Here is a 22,540-nt window from a genome sequence, read left to right on the forward strand (position 1 = left end):
CGAAAGTTATTTTTAGCACATATTTCATTTGTAGTTGTCCCAGCTCCCATCCTTCAGTTAGGATTGAAAAAGCTGTTGGTTTGGGGTTTTGGTGGAGTTTTTTTAATCCTTCCTTCAAAAGATAGATTCCTTCTTTGTTAAATTAACTCCAAAAAAACATTGCTCCTTCCCTGTCAGCATCCCTCCTGGCAAAGACTTTTTATTAAGGCGTCCCTAACCTATTCTTGAGTCACTGAAATGTAACAATACAGTCATTTAAATGCTAATAAGATGAAACCGAAATGCATAAATCTAATATTATCAGAACCTTCTCCTGGATTCTGAAGGGCCAGCCGCATCACAGCCTAAAGGGACCCCAGAGAACACATCCAATTCCTTCACTTTCCACATGGGGAAACTGAGGCCCAAGAAGAAAAGGGGCTTGGTCAAGGTCATACAGCTGGAGCTTGGAAAATAGAGAAGGGCTTTTCAGTGGGGTCCGACCCCTATTGACTGTGTGACCCCTGATATGTTGCTCACCCTCTCTGGACCCTGGCTATATGCCCTGCGCAAGCCGATGTCTCAGTTAGCTCAGGCTGCTATAACAGAATGCCATACAATGAGTGGCTTAAATGACAGAAGTTGGTTTCTCACATGTCTGGAGGCCGGGAAATCCAAGATTGAGGTACTGGCAGATTCCGTTCCTAATGAGAGTCCTCTTCCTGGCTTGCAGATGGCTGTCTTCTTGCTGTGTCCTCACATGGCTGAGAAGATGATTTCTCGCACATCTCCTCAGAAGAACACTAATCCCATTCAGGAGTGCTCCAGCCAAAGGACCTAAGCCCCTCCCAAAGGCCCCCCCTCCTAATAGCATCACACTGGGGATGAGGGCTTCTGCCTATGAATTTGAGGGGACACATTCAGTCCATACCAGCCTGTGTGCCCATCGTTTTGGGCAGAGGTGACCGTGCCAAGTTGAGTGCTGGCTGCAAGTGAATCTCATCACAACCGTGGGAGAGATGCACTCGCAAATACCAGGGTGGGAGGGGCTCCGGCAGAGGCACAGAAGCCAGTGTTGTAGAGTGTCCGTTCCAGGCCCAGAGCCTCACGCAGAACCCTCACACGGGTATCCCTGAGTCCTCACAGCAGTCTGTAAGACAGGTGGGTCAACTCCACTTTGCAGATGAGGCCCAGCGAGGCTAGGTGACTTCTCCAAGGTCACACAGCTTGTGTAATCTCTAAGCCATAGAGTGGTGGCTCATGTGGTATTTGAGTGAGGCAGCAAGAAAATCAGAGTCTGGGGGCTTTGGCTGAGGAGACGGCTGCCTGCTCCAGCTTTAGCCTCACACCCATGCCTCATTATAACAAAGAGAAACTGGGGAGTGGAGGGTGGGGATTATCTCAAAGAAAAAAAAATCAAAGTACTGATTCTGATATCTTTCCAGACCCCAACAAACCTGTAATGTTGATGGAATAGGATCACAGCTGCATTTTGTAGACGGGGAAACTAAGGTTCAAGGACCTAGCTAAAGTCATACCTCCCAGGGACAGATGACCCAAGGGCTGATCCATTCATTCACCAAGCACTTATTGAGTGCTTTCTGAATGCCAGGCCCCATACTAGGTACAAAATAGACATGGCTACTGCCCACACAGAGCTCTCAGGCTCCCGAGGAAGGGAGACAGCGGAGTAGATCCAAGCAATAAAGTGTGAAGTGCGGGATGATACCAGAGTCATCCGGAGTTGGGAGCATTTACACAGTCCCGGGTGGTCAGGGAAGGCTTCCAAGGAAAGCACACTGTGCTGAGCAGGACAGGCCATTGTCAGGGTGGGGAAGGTGCAGGTAGTGGAGAGCGCTCTAGGACAGATACGGGGCAACTGTGGAGTTCTCAGTCAGCTGGTGAATTCCGTACAAGCTAGCAGGACTTCAGCTCTGCCCGCCAGAAGATCATCTGTGTGGCATCATACCGGTGCCTCTGTGCCAGTGGATTCATACTCTCAAATCAAGCAAATCCCACAGTCAGATCAAGTACCAAAGTGGGCTCGGCAAGTTTGGACAAACCAAGATGCCCAGCACAGGGGTGGCCTCATGCATGGAGGTCTCATGCATGCATGAAATGCAGGAGCAGGGGAGGAGGGAGTGGGGAAAGGGCCACATCAGAAGAGGTAGCTGCGATGGGAAATCTCAAAGAAGAAAGTTTTGTTTTGTTTTGTTTTGTTTTGTTTTCAAAAAAGGAAGCTAGAGATCAATCACCTACAGAGGCAGACTGCTGTTTTCAAACTAATTTTGTTATCCCAGAATTGCATCCCTCCATACATACAGGTCCCTTCCTGCACCTTTTACTATGCCCCTCCCAACTGTTTCATAACATATTTGAGTTTCTTTTCTGTTCATCTTTTGGCTTAAGGTCTGCTTAACCTACATGGGGAAGAAATATTCCCTACTCATACTGAGAGGAAAAGTCTTTCCTGATACCCTGGGCCAGATCAGATCTTCCCGCTCTGGACAGCTATAGTAACTGTCACTCCCTATCATGGCAAACCCATCATATTATAGAAGTCACTCGTGTAATTGTCCTTCCTCCTGACCATCAGCTTCTGGAGGACAGGAACTATGTCTGGATCATCCAGTGTCTGGCACAGAGTAAGTGCCTGAAACACAATTATTGAAAGGATGATTGGGTGGGTGGGTGGGTGGGTGGATGGATGGATGGACGGACGGATAGATGGGTAGATAGATGGTTGAAGATCATTGTTCATCTTAACACAATAGTTTAAATCGCCAGTAGCCCATTAACTCATGCCTACTATTGTCATCGTAAATATAATTACTCCTAACAATTCTCATAGCTCGTGCTGTCAGAGATGTAATTATCAGTGCCCGTAAGACACGCCACAGGTAGCAGGGGAACAGATCAAAAACAGCACCTTGGGTTTAGAAAATCCCTTGTGGTTTGCAAAGCACTTTCGTTCACATATGGCACTTCGTTTACGTATCGTAAGAACCCCATGAGATAGATTCACAAGGGGAGGCAGCAAAGTGTCCTGATTAAGGGTATGGGTCTGGACCCAGACTGCCTGAGTTCAAATCCTAGCTCTGGCACTCACAAAGTATGAGACCTTGGGAAGTTGCCTCACCTCTCTTGGCCTCAGCTTCCTCATGTTGTTATATGGGAATAACCAGACTACCCATCTCATAAAGTGCTTATATGGATTGGTAATAATCACAATAATTGCTGAGTGCTTCCCATATGCTTAGTTTGGTTCTAAATATTTTATATGAAATAACTCACTTAAGCCTCATAATACCTATGAGGTAGATCCTATTATTCCCCCTCCCTTTTTTATAAGATAAAACTAAAATTGGTTTTCTTCCCATTCTACTGGGAGGTGGAGGGGCTAGAATTTGAACCCAGAGACTGTAGTTTCCAGAGCCCCTGCAGTTAACCTCTATGACATCTCCACACAGACATCCCTGGTCCTTTCCTCACCTGCTTCTCATAGGGATACACTGTTGGGGTCAAAACTTATGGGTTCTGGAGGTGGTACATGCTCAGATGGCCAAGGACCATGTGTGCTCCAACAGGACTGGGGGTGGGACCTCAAGCACACTCTTTCTCTGGTGTCTTGTGTCTCTGCTTGCAGAATCAGGACCACTCTATAAGATACTTGTTGCTCCCAGTGTAAGAACAAGGCTTCTACTTCATCCTTGAGTAAAGGTGCCCTCCTGTAAGGCATGACAGATTTCTCCTGTGGCTCCAGCACCCCCTGACCCATGGCTGGGAAGCCCCATAACCCAGGTGGAAACACAGAGAATTTGAACATGGTTTGTAATTATTTCCCAATAAATTGGGAGGTAGCAAAGGGACAGGGGACGATTAGTATTTTATAGATAAGGAAACAAAGCCTTGGAAAAATGAAGGGAGGGGCTTGCCAAGGGTCCCAAAGCCAGGATTTGGGAGGACTTGAATTTGAACCAGGTTGCTCTGACTCAAGAGCCTGTCTTGTTCACTGCCATTAGGCACTGGTCACCCACCAGCCTCCGCTCTTTGGAGAGTAAGGAGTGAGCGCCCCCTAGGGGAAGGGGAAAAAGCACCAGGTTGGGAGTCCAGGGATGAGCCCACCTTTGGACTCCTTCCACTCTAGCTGTGTGGCTCTGGACAAGTTCCTTTCCCTCTCTGAGCTTCCGGTTCCTTACTAGGAAAATGAAATTGACTCTAAAATGCCTCCAGCACTATTTTGCAAGAGGAAAGCATGGCGAAGCAAAGAGATGGGGCAGGGGACAAGGGGAAGGAGTTGGGGCTGAGTCGGGGGCTCAATCCCATCTTCCTCCCCCCACACCTTCCCCCTTACTGTCCCAGACCTAGGATGGCCAGCTGTCTGTGCCTACTGGGTGGGGCCAATCCCCATGCCAGGCCCCGCCAAGCTCAGCAGAGGCCCTTTGTCACCCAACGCTTGCCGGGGACCTTGGCCACTGGTGTTGGGTGTCAGGGTGGATTGGATTCTCTCCTGGCAGCCCCACAGATGCTGCACTTCTGCAAGGGTGGCCGGGCCGGCCGGCAGGGAAAAGCCGGTACTCCCTCCTCCTCCTTCTGGGCTCCCCGAGGGATGTCCTAGCCGCTATCTGTGGTGCTGAACTGTGGGGGCCCCCAGGTGAGGGCTCCATGGACCCCAGCTCATGCTGAGGGCCAAGGAGGGGGTGAGGGGGGGCTCAGTAATGTCCTGGTGAATATGCGTGAGCTGATTCCTCTGACCAGGCCCAGGGCCTTGATTAATGTTGTTGGGGCCTGCGGGTGAAGGTGGGCGGCTTTCTCCCATTCCCATGCCTGTGAAACTAGAGTGGGGACAACAGTATAACAGCAGACGTACGTGGCATGGATGGAGGAAGCATATACGCTGGGGAGCCTGGGGGTTATTACTTAGGGGGTGGGATTGTGCTCCAGATTGTGAGAGCATGGTGTGCATGTAAACAAGACTGTGAGCACAGGTATTTTTGAGGAGAGGGGGTGGGAATGTGAAGATGTATTCCTAGAAGTGTGGCTACGTGGGATAACGTTTATGGTGGGAAGGGGGATGTCTACCAGGGTGTGTGTGAAGTAGGACTCATGTACTAGTGTGTGTGTATGGCGGTGGAGTGGGCCCTAAAAGTAGGCAGGCTGGGTGTTACAGAGCACCCTAAGTCGTGTGTGTCAGGGTGTGCATACACCAGAATGCCTGTCATGAAGGCAGTGTGTTAAATAGCACAGTGGACAGTTAGGGGGTTAGGGTGTGTTTTGGGGGTACATCAGGCTGTGCCTTGGGGAGAGTATATTGTAGAGTGCCCAGGTGGCTTATATGTATTTGGATTTTTAGTGTGACCTGGTGTGTTATGGGGTATTGTAGGAAACACCCGTGTTAGGGTCTGTGTATATGTAGGGGTGTTATTTGGGGTGGTCTGTGTGTGTACAAGCACATACGGCCTGGGCCTTCCTGAGCCCCTGTCCCGTGAAGCCTCCAGTGCCTGACCCTTGTCACTACTCTGTGCTTGCCCCCACAGGAGCCACCGCCCCTGACCATGTAGATGCCAGCTCCAGGGAGCAGCATGGGCCCCACTGAATGGAGACTCCTGGGTCTACAGCCCTGAGCCCCTCCGGCCCCTGGACGTTGCCCCGTGCCCAGGGACATCCCTTGGAACTCACCACCACAGTCGCCAGCCCACCTCGGCCGCCCCCTCCCCCTGGGACCCAAAGTCGGCCACCAGGAGCCACAGTCATCCAGTGAGGTTGTGCTAAGGACAGCCACACGGAGCCATCGCCCAGCAGCCTCTTGTCCAGCGCTGACTCTCGGGCCCACCCCGAGCAGGGACTGGAGCAAACATGGGTGACATGACCAACAGCGATTTTTACTCCAAAAACCAAAGAAATGAGTCGAGCCATGGGGGCGAGTTCGGGTGCACAATGGAGGAGCTCCGCTCCCTCATGGAGCTACGGGGCACCGAGGCTGTGGTCAAGATCAAGGAGACTTATGGGGACACTGAAGCCATCTGCCGGCGCCTCAAAACGTCACCTGTCGAAGGTAGGTGTGGAAGATTTGAACACAGTACTTGGATTTGGGATCCAGCCCAGGCCCTGGCCTTCCTTCCCCAGGTGCCAGGAACCCCCTAGTCTGGGCTTAAGCATGGGACCACAACGGTGCCACCATGCATTCAAATTTAGCTCCACAACCCATGTCACTGGCCTGGGTTGTGTCCAACTGTCCCAAATCCAAACTCTGATGGTGGCTCCATAGGTGTCTGGGGCAGCCATAGGCTATGGAGCTGCTGGAAGACAGAGCTGGCAGGAAGATGGGCCATTAGGGAAAGGGGACGGATACCTGTGTGTGTCTTGCCCTGGGAATGGGTGTAGGGCTTTCTTGTAACTGCCAAAATGAGCCGACCTAGCACCTCAGGAGAGAGAGGGTTTCAGCTTCTGGAGGCTCTGCTGAAGGGGACCAAAGCCAGGTCATCTGCTATTGGGCAGAAGGAAGAGAAACCAGCCCAGCTTGAGCACCAGAGTGTCAAGTTTGGGTCCCCATCCCCACAGTTACTTTCCCCTCACCATTAGGGAGAAGAGTTCCCTGCATAAACCCCAAACGTGTGGGTGTGAGGCTCTTCCCTGGCACCCCCCAGTCCTACAGCTTTGTGCAAAGAGGCTTGCTGAGCCTCAGTTTCTTCCTGTGGAAAATGGAACCGATGGCTACCTCATAGTGCCTACTAGAAGCCTAAGCATACAGTAGGTGCTCAATAAGTGGCAGCCATTATTATTCTAAGGAACGGATGACAATCCCTCCCCCAAGTACAGATTACAACCCAGGAGGCAGACAGCATCTGAATTCTTATCCCCATGTGACAGATGAGAAATTCAGGGCCAAAAGTCCCTCCTGTCCTGTCTCCTGATGCCAGTCCCCATACCCTGAGCACTGCTGGGCACCAGTCCTCAATGCATTTTCTACAGAGGCTGCTTGAGGACCTAGGCACTCAGCTAGGCAGAAGTTTAGAAACACCTTCCTTTCTTGGTGGTGTTTGGTTTTGCTTGGGGCAAGGAGTAGAGTGAGAGAGAATAGAGGAAACATCCCTTCTTGACTGAATGATTCTAGCTCGGAGCTTGAGAACGGCCACATGTGCTCACTCCCTGAGATGGGAGTGAGCTCTGCCTGGGTGCTCCTGGGCCTCTTGTGAACATCGGTCTGTGGCAGAATGGCCCATGCTCACCAACGCATCTGGTTGGCACACCCAGCCTGCTAGGAGGCAGGGTCGCCCCAGTAGTCGTTGTCTTTTTCAATGGGACCAGGAGATTCTCTTGAGTCAGGAAGTCTTAAATGTCTCTGGGTCTCAGACCCTGCAGAGAACCTGCTGGAAGCTGTGGTCCTTTTTCCCAGAAAAAAAAAAAAATAACAAAAACAAAAACCTGCATACTACAGATGTGGCTCACCCTGTCAGCATATTCGCAGAGCCCCTCAAAGCCAGGCCATGGACCCTGGCATATGGAGCACGGTGTGGAGAAACCCGCCTCCCCAGCACCACCACCCCCGACAGGCTCTTGGACCCTGGGAAACTGAGCAGCCCGTGGCCAGGCTCCAGCTCTGTGCAGGGCCATCGCCATTTGGTTCACTGTGTTCCCCACTGCGTACTGCTGGAAAAGCATGCGCACACCAAAGGGCAGGGATCCTGTCCGGCTCCTCTCGTACATCTAGTGCCCCATCCGGTACCTGGCATACAGAGGGAGGATAAGTGCCCAGTAAAGCCCTGAGACATGGCCACTGAGTCCCCAGCCCACAGGAAGCTGCTGAGCAGCCAAAACAGCATATAATCCAGCCCAGGTGTAGCATGGACCCCAGAGCTCAGAGGAGAGGTGAGGTGGGTGGGCAGGGAAGGTCAGGGAAGGCTTCCTGGAGAAGGAGGTACTTGAACTTGGCTATGGAGGAAAGAGAAGGAAAAGCATGTAGCATGGCATAGAGCAGCATTTTTTAGATGGAATTCCACAGCATGCCAGGGCACTGCAAGAAGGTAGTCATTATGTGGAAAATAAAGGAGACTCGGTTTTCTCATCTTTACAGTGGAAGGAATCATGACAGCTCTGAATATAGCTCAGCTGCCTGTCAGCTGTGGGTGCTTTGGGGCCTTGGTTTGACCTCGCTGGGACTTGGTTTCCTAATTTTTCATGAGGACCAAATGAGATCTCTGAGGAAAGATCTCTGAGAAGGAGGAGAAAGCCTGTAGGATTAACCAGATTAACCAGAGCCCCTGCTGTGTTGGTCCCTAGAAGGGTGTCCCAGGGTGCAGGTAGAGTTGGAAGAGGTTTGAGGAGAGGCAGAAGAACATAATGCTACAGACCTCAGACTTGGATGACCTGGGTTCAAATCCCAGCCCTACCATTTACCGGCTATGGGATTCTGGGCAACGTATCAACCCCTCTGTGCCTCGGTTGCCTCATTTGTAAATTGGGACAATAAGAGTGACTGGCTCATAAGGTGGTATGGACACAGTGAATGGCTTAGAACAATGCCTGGCCCATGGATAGTGCTATGTGTTAGGATTCAGGCCCAGAGACTAAACACCTCCATTTCCCATCAGTAAATAGGTTGTGAATGTTGAATGAGATTAGGCCAAGTGCCCAGTCTCTAACTCTCAATAAATGTCAGCTCTTGTTGCTGTTGTTTTCATTATGGTTATCATAACTCTGGAAGAAGCAGTCACATTCTCTGGAAAGGGTGGAATCTGACCCTTCTGGAATGCTGGCCAATCTCTGTGAATGGTGCGACACTTTTTACCAGGCTGTGCTGAGTTCATATTACACGTGTTCCTAGAAGCAGGTGTTGCTAACCCATTTCATGGATGAGAAGCATGAGGGCTCAAGGTCACCACCACTGTCCTCATCAGAGCAGACTTTGAGCACAGCTGCCTTGGACACCACCCCCAGATGTGTCTTCATGCCTGAGCCAAGCATATACACCTGGGAACAGTCCTCTAAAGGTGCCTTCTGTCCGATGAGGGCCTGAGTAGTTTGGGGCCACCAAGGAACTTTTCTTTACTCTCTCTCATGTTTAGCATTCATGCCCTATTTGGCATGACTTCGAGAAATGCTTGGTCCTCCAGCCCCGGCCCCCAGCTGAAAAGCCACATGGTCTGGGGCTGTGCCATCTGCAGACAGCGACTCGGGTTGGCCATTCTCCACACCCTGTGCCCCTCGTCTGCTGACGTGAGCACAGAGCCGGCCTCTGAGTCACACTACAGGAAACTGCTCCAGGCCGCGCATAAATTAGCCTTCCCCTTCACATCCAGCTAATTTTAGGCAAAAAGATCTCTGCAAGTGATAGAGGGGGGTTGACACTGTGAGAAATCCGCTCCCACCCGGGGCACCACCTGCTGCCAGCACAGGCCAGGGTCTCAGCTCCCACAGCCTGGCAGTGTCGGAATTTCCCCCTGAAGGCCTGACTCTGGTGACAACAGGGGGTAAACCTGGCTCCCTGTGAGGCCAGGAGTGGCCTCCATCTCTGATCTGAACTCCATTCCTTCCCTCCTCCACTGTTGGTTCCATTCCACTCAGCAGTGCCCTCCCCTCCTTGCCCTCCACTGCTTCCTTTCCTTCCACACCCTTCCAGCATAGGACAGTAGAGCCCAACACCCAGGGTTAAATCCTGATAGGCTTATTCTTCAAGGGACATTTACTCTCAAGGGACACACTGAAAGAATTCAGTTAACTTCTCCAAGCCTCAGTTGCCTTATCTATGAAATGGGAGTAATAACACTACCTACCTCACAGGATGTTGCAAATATTAAATTAGATAATTCACGTGAAGGACTTACTGTGGTATATGGCATACCCTAGACCCTGCCGAAATGATGTTCATTATCATTGTTATTATTATAGACAAATATTTCTTATAAAAAACAATGTGCATGGGCTCTATCCCCAGGAAAGAAATAGGCACTTAAATAAAATGGTACCGGGTCATCTCGGTGGCATGGTCGTTGAGCATCTGACTCTTTGTTTCAGTTCAGGTCTGATCTCGGGGACCTGAGATCAAGCCCCGCATCGGGCTCTGCGCTGGCGGGGAGTCTGCTTGAGCTTCTCTCTCTCCTTCTCCCTCTACCCCTCGCCCCTGCACTCGCAGTTTCACTCTCCCTCTCTCTCTCTCTCATTCTCTAAAATAAATAAATGAATCTATAAATAATAAATAAGACAGTACCAAACAGAGTTAATATGCTAGCAGGGGAGGTTTCCCGGAGCAGGCTGCTTTGCCATGAGTCTGGAAAGATGGGTGATAGGTATTGGGGTAGCCTGTGAGGCCTCAGAGGCAGGAGCTGTTTGTCTTTCTCCACTGTGTCCCCTGCACCTGGTACAATGCCTGGGGGGGCTCACACAAATATTCACAGAAAGACGGGAGGAAGACAGAGAGGTAGGGGATGCCCTTGGGCCCCCCTCCTTGTGTGGATGGAAGGGTTCAGCCGGGGGACAGGACAGCTGGTGTCACCCGTGGAACAACTGGCTTCAATCCCCAAGCTCCGAGAGGCACTGCCCTGAGCCACTTAGCACGCACACCCCTTGTCCTTCACTTCCAGACCCCCGCACCTCAGGCTGTCAGAAGGGGTGGCTCAGACAGGTCCCACTGAGTGCTCCCTGCATTGTGCCTCTCCTGGTGGGGGAGAGAGGGGAACAAAGTGGGGGGGCAGCCGTGGGGGGTGGGAACTGGATACTGGAGTGTTGTGAAACAGAACCTCCGGTTAATTTTGTATGAATCCTACAGCCTGCCCAGGTGGTGGAGAGAGTGGAGCTGAGGGAGGAGAGGATGGTGGATCATGGGGACAGTGCCTCGTGTTGCATAAACACGATGTTAAATCAGAACGCCCCTCGGACTCAGCAGGGCCTGTGTCGTCATCCACAGAGCCGTCACCAGCTGGGCACGGGGGAAGGTGTGAAGGCAGTGTGTGTTTGAAGTGTCTCTGGGCCCCAGGCCCAGGCTGTGGGGGTCGTCTGTCTGTCGTTGTGATGCTGTATTTCTCCTTGTGCTCCATTTCCCCAGGCATCACTGGGGCCCAGAGAGGTGGATGGGGAAACCGAGGCAGCCACAGATTCAGCAGCATCCCAGGCAGGGTGAGGTTGGGAACTGCTCAGGCACAGGGTGCATGTGGGGAATTCACTACCTGGCCCGAGGGGCGCAAGAAGGCCTCTCCCCGGGGTCTTCCGGTGAAGTGACCCATGTAAGGTCTGGAGGAGACAAGTTCATCAAAATACTTCTGAGGCTGAGGAAATGTAGCTGCCTTCTCAGATACATGCAGGGATGGAGGCGGGGAAGGCATGTAGGCTGGAGAGGTGTTCTGGCCTCACGTCTGTCACCAAGCAGGCTCCTGAGCTCGGGCAAGATACTTAGACTCCCAGGACCTATATTCTCCTCTGTGAAATGGAAATGATCTACTTCACTCTCTGCCATTTGGAGACAGTGAGCCAAAAATCCTTTGAAAGTTTTCTACAGAAGAATCATCCTCCAGTATTCACTGAGTATTTCTATCCCTCAGGATTCTGTTTGATGGAAACCCATTTCAAAGTGGCTTATGTGAAAAAGGGATTTTTCCCTTTTTGGTTGCCTGTGCAACCAAAAGGTGCAGGGACAGTTCTAGCCTCAGGCGAGTCTGGGTCCAGGCCTCCAGGACCGCAGGAGGACTCTGTCCATCTCTCTCCTGCTACCTCTCACCTCCACTGCCTTCCCTGTTGGCCTCGTTCTCGGGCAGGCTCTCCCACTGTTAGCTTCAGGCTAACCCCCTCCCATCCTGGCCCCCGAGCCGCCAAAGCCGCCTCTTTCCTCATGGTCCCCTCCTCTAAGTCCCAGAACAAACTCTCAGTGGGCCACCTGGAATCATGTGGCCATTCTTGACCCAACCCCTGTGGCCAGAGGATGGAGAAGGCTGATAGGTCAGACCCCAGGCATGTGCTCACCCCAGAGGGGTGCCAGTCAGTCCACCCAGACGACGTGGAGATTGCGGGAGGGAGCAGAGGGTGGGAGCACCAGCCGTACGGGCCTGTGGGCCTGCTGTGTGGAAGGCCCCTCCGTGTGCCGGGGATGATGTGGACAGAGAGCGGGCGTGCTCTGCGCCCTTGAGGAGAGCTTGGCCTGGATGGGGAGAAAGGGTGGCTGAGGAGCGAAGGCGGGTTCAGGAGCACCAAATACGCAGTGATCGCAGCCAAACCCCAGCACTGTTAACATTCACACCCATGTAGCAGGCATAGCTGGGACCGTCCGTGGAAAGTAGGGATATGACTAGTGTCCCCACGGTGAAGTGGCCAGCGGGGTGTCATGGTCAAATCCCGGCTGCACTTACCCACTGTGGAACACTGGACCCTTCTGTGCCTCCGTTTCCTCATCTGGAACTTGGGACAGTAAGAGTGCCTCTTTCTTGGGGCTCCTGTGAGGATCCAAGTAACATGCGTGAAGTGCTTGGTCTCTGGCACGTGGCAGGTGCTGCTTCCGTGTGAGCTGTCTTATTCTATGCTCGGGATTCTCTGTGCGACTTTAGGGACAAGTTGGGTTTGCATTAGCAGAGAAGAGAAAGGCAGCTTATCTGGGCAGATCAGTGGGCTCAGGCAACACGTGTGAGGCTGGGGGTTAAAAACTGAATAAATAAAGCCCCATATCTGATTTACAGTGCTTATACACCCCCCGCCACCATCACCAGGAAAAAGAAATCCCTTAAAAGCACTAGCTTTCTGTGAAAGCCTGATGAATCATGTGTGGATGCTTTCCAGAATGCCACCCGCACATCTTTCTGAATCATCAATAAAATAAGCCCACATGTTGATTGATACATGCTATCTGTTTTCCCAGGCTGGGGCAGCAGAACGTGTGCAAGGCACACAGGCAGGGGGGTGGCTAGAAGGGTATGGCACAGTTAGCGGAAGGGCCCGACCCACCACTGACCAAAGGGCTTCTGGGTGGATTCCAGTGAGTCTAGACGAACTTCTTGTTCCATGAACAATGCTACTTGGCTTCGTGGGTGCTTTGTGTAGTCAGGCATCCAGAGAAGGGGTGGAGGCTATAAGCACCATGGGTAACATTTACAGGTGGGCCTCACACTATGCAGACCCACTGTGCAAAACATCCGCATCCCAGAGCTACCTGGCGGCTGTAATTTACTGTGTGCAAACTCCTCAGGGCCAGGCCCTTCCACTAGGTTGCCTCATGTGGTCCTCACAATAGCCCCTTGAGTGGGAAACAAAGGCTTAGAGAGAAAGGGGGCCCCAATTCTTACTCTGAAGACATCTTTGCTCTGCAGAATAAATATGCACTAAACACTAAGTGCCTACTATATGCTTGGGAATGCAAAGAACATGGACTTTGAGTCCCAATTCCACCTCTGAGGACTTGAACAGGTCATTCCATCCCTCTGAGCCTCGGTGTCCCCATTCGTAAAGGGCATGATCATAATTCCCACCTCCTGGAACCATGGAGACAGGTGTTCAGTGAGTGTCCCGTTGCTTCCCCTGCTTCGGTCATGCCAAGCGGTGATGTAGGCCAACAAGGCTGACACACACGCACTTGTCGAACACACATGTACCGTGCACTTACAATGTGCAGGCTCGAACCACATTGCTCTCCTGGGAAGAGGCGTTCTGCATGCCGCTCAGGAGCAGTGTTTGTGTGCTGTGGCTGTACGCAGGACAGGTGGGAAGGCCAAGACAGGGACATTCCCTCACCATCCAAGGATCAGGGGCAAGGAGAGGGGGATGTCAGACAGGAGACAATTCTAAGGTCACAGAGGCAGGCAAGAACCAGTAGGAAAGGGCAGCCAGGGGCAGGGGCAGGGGCAGGGGCCAGTCTAGCCAGAGGGGAGGAGGGCGGAGCCCCTACTGAACCCCTCCCCATCCAGAGCTCCCTAAAGATTTCCAGGGGGGCGCAGAGCTGGGTTGTAAACTTCCCTGCCCTGAAGACTCTCCCAGTCTAGCTATGATACCAGTTACAGCTGCAATCCTGGAGATGCATTACCACGTACTGAGTGCTTGCAGACCAGGCTCTCCGCGGAGGATCCGCGCTGCTACCTCATTTCATCTTCTCAAACAGGAATTGCTCATATCCGCCGCTTCCAGATGAGGAAACTGAGGCTCAGAGGAACACTAGTAATCAGGGGCCCAGCCTGGATCGGTATGGGGCAGGCTGGCTCCTGAACACGCGCACATAATCCCCTTAATCTACTGTGTCCTGCTGACAAAAATAACTCTACAGCCAGAGGGAGTGTGCTGAAGGTCGTAGGAGGAGGCAACCCGATCCATGCCCATTGGAGACAAATCCAGGAGAGGCTTTCTCTGAGCTGTGTCTCAGACGCCAGGGAGGAGCTGACTATGCAGACATGGGAAGGAAAGCACACTCTTAGTAAAGGAAACAGCATGAGCAAAGGCCCTGAGGTGAGACCTGGAATGTCATGGGAAGAAATGAGGAATTCATTGTGCTTGGAGCCTAGGATGTATCTCAAAGGCCACAGAATCCCAGCCCACAGACTAGGCACTGATTTTTGTAGACTGTGACTTTTAGTTGGTTTGTGCATGCTGTGTGCAGACTTGGCTTAGTTAATAGGTATTTATATTTGTCTGTGCTGTCTGTGAGAGTGTAAAATGGACATGAGGTAGGATGGAGTTGGGGGCAGGCAGGGAGAGTACAGCCCCTCTCCAGCGGCCAGAAGAGCCAAAGAACTTGCTGAATGTAGGGAAATTGAGGGTTTGGAAAGGTGGTTTTTATACTGGATTCTCTGGGGTTCCACAGTGGCGCCCCAGGAGACAAGGAGATAAGTAGGTGAAGTTCTGGGCTTCCTGCCCCACCATGTACCAAAGCAGCTCCTTTTTTTATCTGTTTTGCATGGCGAAGCATCTGGTAAGATATTTTTTTAACAGAGTTTTCAAAAAAAAGAAAACATTTTTGAAAACCCTTGGTGAAATTGGAGAAAGGCAGTAAACTAAAGTATCTGAAAGCCTGGGTTGGGGCCCAGGTTATATAAGTTCTCAGCGCCTCAGTTTTCACATCTGTAGGATGGAGCAGGTAGTATCCAGCTTCCAGGGCCCATACTAGTCTGTGGACTCAATGAGAAGATACACGCAGGGCCTGGCCCACAGTGGGACCTCAGGAGAGGATTGTCTGACCTCATGTGTTGGGTCCCCAGGGGGTGCGGGAAAAGGACACTCGGCCACCAACCTGTGTTAGCGGACACACTGAGCTGGGGGGACCAGCCTGACTTTGGCCCTCATCTGCCAGGTGGGCCGAGGGTGAGAGATGTTGCTCAGTACCTGCAGGCTAGACTGTCTCCGGTGTTAGGGCTGCCTCGGTTGTCCACCCAGCCTGGCTCGCACAAAGCTTGAGAGAGCTGACACAGCCTCTTCTTCCAGACCCGCCTGTCACACGAGAGGCCCCGACGGGGCAGGTAAGTTATCTACACAGGCCCCCCCTCACTGCACAATGATTATCTTACTCCTCCTGGCGCAACCCAGGCCCCTGCTGCAGTTTCAGAGCCAGAGTTATTTATAGTCCGTGGAAATTCATGCCTCGGCTGCTGGTTCCCTAGTAGCCCCCTTCCAGCATCAGCCTCCACCCCAGCGGGAGGCCCCCTGGAAGTTTGCGTGGTCCCAGCAAATGATCCCGGGGACCACTTAGGAGCAGCAAAGGCTCTGCTCTCTGCGGGATAGCTTTGCACGAGATGCCATGGATTTGAGAGGCAGAAGTGAGCCCTTCTAGCTGAAGAATCTGGGAAGGTTTCATGGAGGAGGCAGTATTTCAGCAAGATGTTGAAGGCTAGGGCAGGGTTTGCAATGGGGAAGGGCACTCCAGGGAGAGGGAACAGAAGCACAGAGGCAAAGAAGAAGGATGTGTAAAAGGAAGAGCCATTCATTCTGTTTGGCTGGAACTTGAGGGAGGGAGCGCCTAGAAGCAGTGATAATAATTGAGGATAACTGAGCATTATAGATCTTCCAGACACCATCCTGAGAGCTTTGCATACATCATTACCTCATTTAATCCTCCCAACAACCCTCTGAGGTAGGCACTAGGATTATCCTCATTTTTACAAATGAGGAAATGGAGACACAGAGAAGTTAAATCACTTGCCCACAGTCACACAGCTGAAGGGTGCAAGAACCAGGATTCCGATGCCAGGAGGCAACCCCAGAGCCCAAACTAGGAACCTCTATGAAGGGATCTAAATGTTGAGCCGAAGACTTGGGCTTAAATTAAGAGACGGGGGAGCCCCTGAGGGTTCTTGAGCAGAAGAGCAATGTGGTCAAGACAACTGGTCTGGCAGCCCCGATTTTGATTGGAATTGCGAGATACCCCAGGGGATAAAGCCAGTGCAGGGGGATGGGGACAGGCATCTGAGGGAGAGGTGACAGAGTTAGACCTGGCCAGGGTGGTGGTAATGGAGAGGAGGGAGCACCAAGCAGCAGGACTCAGCCTATGATAGCTGGTCAAAGAAGAGAATGATGTCAATGCAACTCAGTTTTTAGGACAGCAGCTGACTGCTCGTGAAGGAGAATGGCCAACAGGAGAGGAGCAAGGTTGAGGGCGAGACGAAAGGTTCATAATGGGCATCGTGCACTCTTGGGGTCTGGAGGAGAGGACAGCAGGCGTGGAACCCAGCAGAGAGGCTAGACCTGGAGGTGAAACACCTAGATGACAGAGAAGTCCTGTCTCTGCTCACAAGTCCCACGCCTGCGCAGAGGGGAGGTCAGCCACAGGAGGGCAGAGATGTGGGCCTGTGGTGTTCACTGCTGTATCCTAGCTCCTAGAATAGTGCCCAGCACAGAGTACACTCAATAAACATGCAGGAATGAGTTCACCTGGGGCACTTGTCAAGCACGGGTCCTTAGCACCAGCTACTAAGGGAGCAGGCAGCCGGCAAAGCAGGAGATAGCAGAGAGGTATAAGGAGAGAGTCACCTGCAGGTAGGGTGTGATCAAGGTGTCTGACACTGGATAGGAAGTCAGTTAGACATAGAGGTTGTCAAGAGAGGTTCAAGGAGGACAGCAAAAGAGCAACAGCCTTGAGGACAGGCTGCTGAATGAGGTCTTGGGAAATGTCTGCTGAACAGAACAGCAAAATGGAGCATTCCCTGGGACTACTCCCCATTGCTCACACCAGCTCAATTGGCTGAGAGCAGATAGAACAAAAGCCTGAGGGACTCACAGACCCACAGGACCACAGGCCTGGAACAGTTCTTAGGGACCATCCAGCAATCCCAGGGTACACATGGGAACAGAGGCCCAGCAGGGAAGGGACCTGCCCAAGCACACAGCTCACAGGAGGGGGAGCCCTTAGTCATCCCTACACATGGCAAAGAGGGCAGAGTCCCTCCACCTTGCCCCCAGTGCATCCACCCTTCTCCCTCTGCACCCCCCCCCTGCTCTCTTGTCCATCCCTGCACTGCTTCTGTGCTCCTTTCCAGGGGCCACTGTAACAAAGGACCACAGACCAGGGGACTTAAACAATAGAAATATGTTGTCCCACAGTTCTGGAGGCTGGAAGTCTAAGGTCAAGGTGTTGGTCAGCAGGGTTGGCTCCTTCCAAGGGCCGTGAGGGAAGGATCTGCTCAGGCCTCTCTCCTTGCCTTGTGGATGGCCATCTTCTCCCTGTGTCTTAACGTTGTCTTCTCATGCATCTCTGTGTCCACATTTAAGACACCAGTCATGCATGATTAGGTCCCGCCTTCACGACTTAACTTAGTAACTCGTCGCGTCTGTGATGACCTGGTCTTCAAACATGGTCACATTCTGAGGTGCTGGAGCTTATGGTTGTGGAGGGACACAGTTCGACCCAAAACAGTGTCACTCGAGATAATCACTTCTGCACTTGAAGACAGCTTCTCTCCTGTCAGGCAGGGACATAAATGGGAACAGACGAGGCCCGTGGTGGGGGCAGACGAGCTCACCGCTGTATGGGCGCGTATATGTCCAAGAGCCTGTTGCACACTGGGCGTTAGAAAGTAGCGATGCAGCCTAAGTGTTAAATAGCAGACGCCCCGGGTCTGAATCACTACTGTGCCACTTACTTCCTCGCTGTGCTGTGCAAAGCAAATGACTTCACCTCTCAGAACATGTTTACTCATCTGTGAAGTCGTACTTTCTCATGGGTCCCTGTGAGGAATACATGAGCAAGTGCGTGTAAGATTACACAGCACAGAACAGGAAGCCCGCAGGGAATGGAGACCATATTATTATTCTCATTACCATTGTCATCATTCACATAGGTTTAAGAAGGTGAAGACCAGAGAGGGAACAATTCTGCCCAAGCTCACACAGCAAATGAGAACTCAGGTCTCCCAATCCACAGTCGCAGGCTTTTATTTCATCTTATTTTATTTTATTTTATTTTATTTTATTTAGTTTAGAGAGTGTGTGTGTGAGTAGGACGAGGGGGAGAAGGGCAGAGGCAGAGGGAGAGAGAGAAGACTCTCAAGCAGAGTCCCTGCTGAGCACCAAGCTCAATGCAGGGTTCAACTTCTCCACGTGCCGTGTGGAGCACTGTGGAAAATGGTAGTGGCCAAGAACGTGAAGCAGTGTGAATGAGGTCTTGAAATAGGTGATATGAAAACAGTGGGGTTTACCAGTGACCATGGCAACAGCCTCACAAAAACAGATGCAAGGGAAAAGAGACGTAAAGACAGCATCCCAAAGGGGCCGGTGCTGGGGCTAAGGGGTGAGACTGCGGGTGATGGGTTTTCTCTCAGCGTCTCCTTCTGCATTTGTGGGGATGGGGTTCTGGGATGGGTCAGCTGAGGCACACTGGATATGAGCAACAGGAGCCGCCCAAGCAGCGTAAGGAAGATTCCCGGTCAGAATGCTCCGAGTTGGAGCAAGGGCTGGAAAACCGAGCTCAGTTTCCCAGAGGGAAATTGGGACATGCAGGGGTCAGTGGCAGGACGGACAGACTCAATGTCCCTTTGGGGAATGTGGAGTGGGCAAGAGTCCACTCCAACTGTCCGGGTCCCTGTATTACTCAGGATTCCAAGCAGGGCTGTGCTGGAAGATGTGTAGCATGCAGCTGACTCGGGCGGAGAGGGAGGAGTCCTTATCTGTAGCACGGCTGCTTTCTGTGGTGTCAACACTGGCACCATGTCACCAACACGATGGCTCAGAACGCAGAGCTGGGAAGAGAGGTGCAGCCACGCTCAGCTGTATAGGCATTCTGCGCAGGTGCAGTGGACCTCTATTCAAGAGAACAGATCACAGTGACATTTAGTAAAATACTTAGGAAGGCACGAGCGTGAGGTGTCGGTGGCCTTTTCCCATATAATTTATATAGAGTGTAAGTTTCTATCATTTAATTCTAGTGATGGCTGCATTGAATAACCAGCTCACAAAAATACCTGAAAATTTAGCAGTTGGCTCTCATGAGCGGATGGGCTGGCTCTGGGGCATCACTGATTCCAAGTCCATGGAGAGAGGCCAGTGAGTGGCCTGGCTTGGTCACGTGCCCACCCCACCCCAGGGCAGGAAGCGGGGGGAGGGGCATCTTGAGGGACAGCCACCCAGACTCCTCCCGGGGAAGAAACCTGATTTCCCAGAGGAACGAAGAAGCCACTGGATGCCAAAACCCAACACCCGCTTTTGTTTCTCTTTCATAATTTCTTTAAGTTGCATTTTTTCTCTTATATCTTTTTTATTTCTTTCTTTCTTTTTTTTTTTTTTTCGATTATCATTGCTGGAAGTCCCAGAGACTCTAAGGTCCTCAAGGATAGGCTTCCAGGCCCAAAGGAGATGAGGGTCCCTAGAGCTTCCTTTAAAACTAGAGAGCTTGCCCCTCTATTAATGCCATATTGGGATTCCAGAATAAATTAAAGATAACTGAAAATAAATGATAATAATAATAATGTTGAGACTATAGATGCCCTACCCCTTACTAACCCCCACCAAATTTCACACATCCCCTGGTGGGGTGTGCGCCATCCTCTGGCTGAGAATCACTGCACTCCTTTAATTCATCTGTCCTTTGCAGAAGCATTTATTGAGTACTTACGTGATGCTAGGTGCTGTCCTAGGTGCTGGGGATACAGCAGTGAACAAAGATATCTCTCCTCACAAAGTTTATAGGAGTCCAACAAAAAATGCAGAAACAAATAAATGAAAAAGAAAATATATCAGGTGGATAAGGACTTTGAGGGCACCCATGGGAAGAGGCGACTGAGATGGGCAGTCAGGGAGGGCTTCCCTATGGAGGTGATATTTAACCCGAGCCTCAAATAGCATGCTGCAACCCCACGGCTGACTGAGGGTGAGTTCTGGTCAGGCTCCTGCTGTTCAGTGTTTTCAGATCCCCTGTGTCCATGTCCTGGGCTCTGCCAGGCACTCTGCTAGGCACTGTAACCTTCCTGGTCTCTTTTTATATCATTGCTGCCCTGGGAGATAAACATGTTCAGCCTCCCGTTTTATAGTAAAGAAACCAAGGCTCAGAGAGGACTTGCGCAGGATCACAGGACTTGCACAGTGATGGGTGACAGAGGGGATTTGTCTTTGAGTCTGCTAACTTTCCCAATCCTGTGCCCCTTCCCCCACCTCTTTTCTTGCTGGGATGTATTTGGAGAAATCACCGTGTCAGAAACAACTCAGAAAACAACTCCCCGGGGCGCCTGGGTGGCTCGGTCATGAAGCTTCTGCCTTCGGCTCAGGTCATGATCCCAGCATTCTGGGATCGAGCCCCGCATCAGGCTCCCTGCTCANNNNGAAGCCTGCTTCTCCCTCTCCCACTCCCCCTGTTTGTGTTCCCTCTCTTGCTGCCTCTCTCTCTCTCAAATAAATAAATAAAATCCTTGAAAAGGAAGGAAGAGAAAGAAAGAAAGAAAGAAAGAAAGAAAGAAAGAAAGAAAGAAAGAAAGAAAGAAAGAAAAAGAAAGAAAGGAAAAGAAAACAACTCCCCTAATCTGTTAGAGCCTGGAGCCATCAGCTGGGAGAGAACCAAGTCCCAAGAGGCCACTGAGTGCTCAGTAAGGTAAAGGGGTTATAAAACTGGCCCAGCCCCAGAGGCATAAGCATGTGGGGAAAATCCTGGGCAAGCCCCATTGTGGGCGGGGGGGAATCCCTGCAGAGGCAAACTGTAGAACACTGAGGGTACCTTTGTAAATTACCACGCTTTGGCTTTACTCCTAAAAGGAGAGAGCATTTTCTTCCATAGAGTATTTGGTGGGTAGGCAGGCACCATCCTAGACTTTTGGATTTTATGCTTCCTGAGGGCAGGGGCAGTTTCATTTGCCTCTGAAACCCCAAACACCTAGTGGGATGCTAAGTAAGTGAAAACAGGAGTGATGATTACATGCATGTGTGCATGTGTGCGGCCTGAAGGCTCCTCAGTCTACCTCCCCCCAACCAGAACCCACCACCCAGCTCAGCATGGAGACCACGGAAATATGAGAGACTAACCCTGGTCAAAGCCCAGCAATCCACCAGCTCCCTGTACATGCCCTTACCCGACTTCCCGGCATTCCTGCTGTCTCTGACGTGGAGAGGTATGTGCCTTTCATCCCCACCCAGAGGTCGGGTCTGGGGGAAGGTACCAGCCGGGGAGGGGCTGCCATCTGACTAGCAGAGATGCTCCTCCTGCCGCCCCCTTGCCAGCCTCAAGGACGCATGAGCTGGCACGAAGCCGCCGGCATCCTCTTGAAGTCCTGGGAGATCTAATTACCCAGACAAGGAGAAAGTGTTGAGCAAGTGAGCACCAGGGTTTGGAACGATCAGTTTTTTGACTGCTGCAGTTAACGCGAGGCCAGGCTGCAAAACTGTCCCTCTGATGTTCTGCTGATGGACCCATGAGACCGCTGACTGTTTGATCTGGAACTGCCAGCTTTTCTGTCACCCCCAAAGGCTTTCCTAAATCATCCTAACAATTACCATCTCAGGGAGCCAGCCATACTTCAGGCCTCAGCACAGTAACAAGAAAAGTGCAGCCACAAGATGGGAGTCTAATGGAGCCCCCACCCGAAGCTGGGATGGGTCCCAGCCTTGGGGTTTACTTCTGAGCATGGGGGTGTGGCCTGGAGGACTTGCCCTTTAAATACCACATCCTCCTTTCAGTATGACCACCGTTTTACAGATGAGGAAACTGAGGCACGGTGCACCCAAGGTCACTCACCAACAAGTTGCAGGGGTGACATCAGACTCAGGCCTGCCTGGCCCAAAGCCCTGCTCTTTCAGTGTGTTCCAGATGCCCTTGGATCGTAGATATTTTTTCCTCTGAGACCCTGGGATTGGGAGGCAGAGAAGACCTGGAAAATGAGAGGAGGCTGCATGTGGGAGGCAGGGAGTGGGAAGTGGCCTGAGCAGAGGCTGGGAAGTGGGACCTGAGAGGTGAAGCTAGGGGAGTGAGCAGGGGCTGCCTGTGGAGGTGCACATGGGTGCTTCTAAGGCAGGCAGCTGCTGGGGGCTGAGCACAGGGAGTGGCAGGAGGCCTCATCTCAAGTCATTCTCACCAAGGCCTGCAAGGCAGGTGCTAAATCTTGGCTCTGGCAAGTGAGGAGAAGAGAAGTGGCTCACCCGGTGAGGAGGTGGCAAGGCCACGTTTTGAACCCATACCTGGATGAGGGCC

The 22,540-nt window shown here is 51.8% G+C and overlaps 1 protein-coding gene across 11 annotated transcripts in view; it reads left to right on the forward strand.

Moving 5' to 3' along the window:
• Window positions 1-5,835: 5,835 nt before the first annotated feature.
• Window positions 5,836-22,540, forward strand: part of ATP2B2 (ATPase plasma membrane Ca2+ transporting 2) — a 116,612-nt gene continuing 99,907 nt past the window's right edge. For all 11 annotated transcript variants that reach the window (XM_040628450.1, XM_040628452.1, XM_040628451.1 and 8 more), the window contains exon 1: window positions 5,836-6,034. In XM_040628450.1, the coding sequence (XP_040484384.1) occupies window positions 5,836-6,034 (199 nt within the window). The remainder of the gene's footprint in view (window positions 6,035-22,540) is intronic.

This window comes from Ursus maritimus, unplaced genomic scaffold, assembly GCF_017311325.1.
Source record: "Ursus maritimus isolate PB19 unplaced genomic scaffold, ASM1731132v1 scaffold_14, whole genome shotgun sequence".
NCBI classification, from domain to species: Eukaryota; Metazoa; Chordata; class Mammalia; order Carnivora; family Ursidae; genus Ursus; species Ursus maritimus.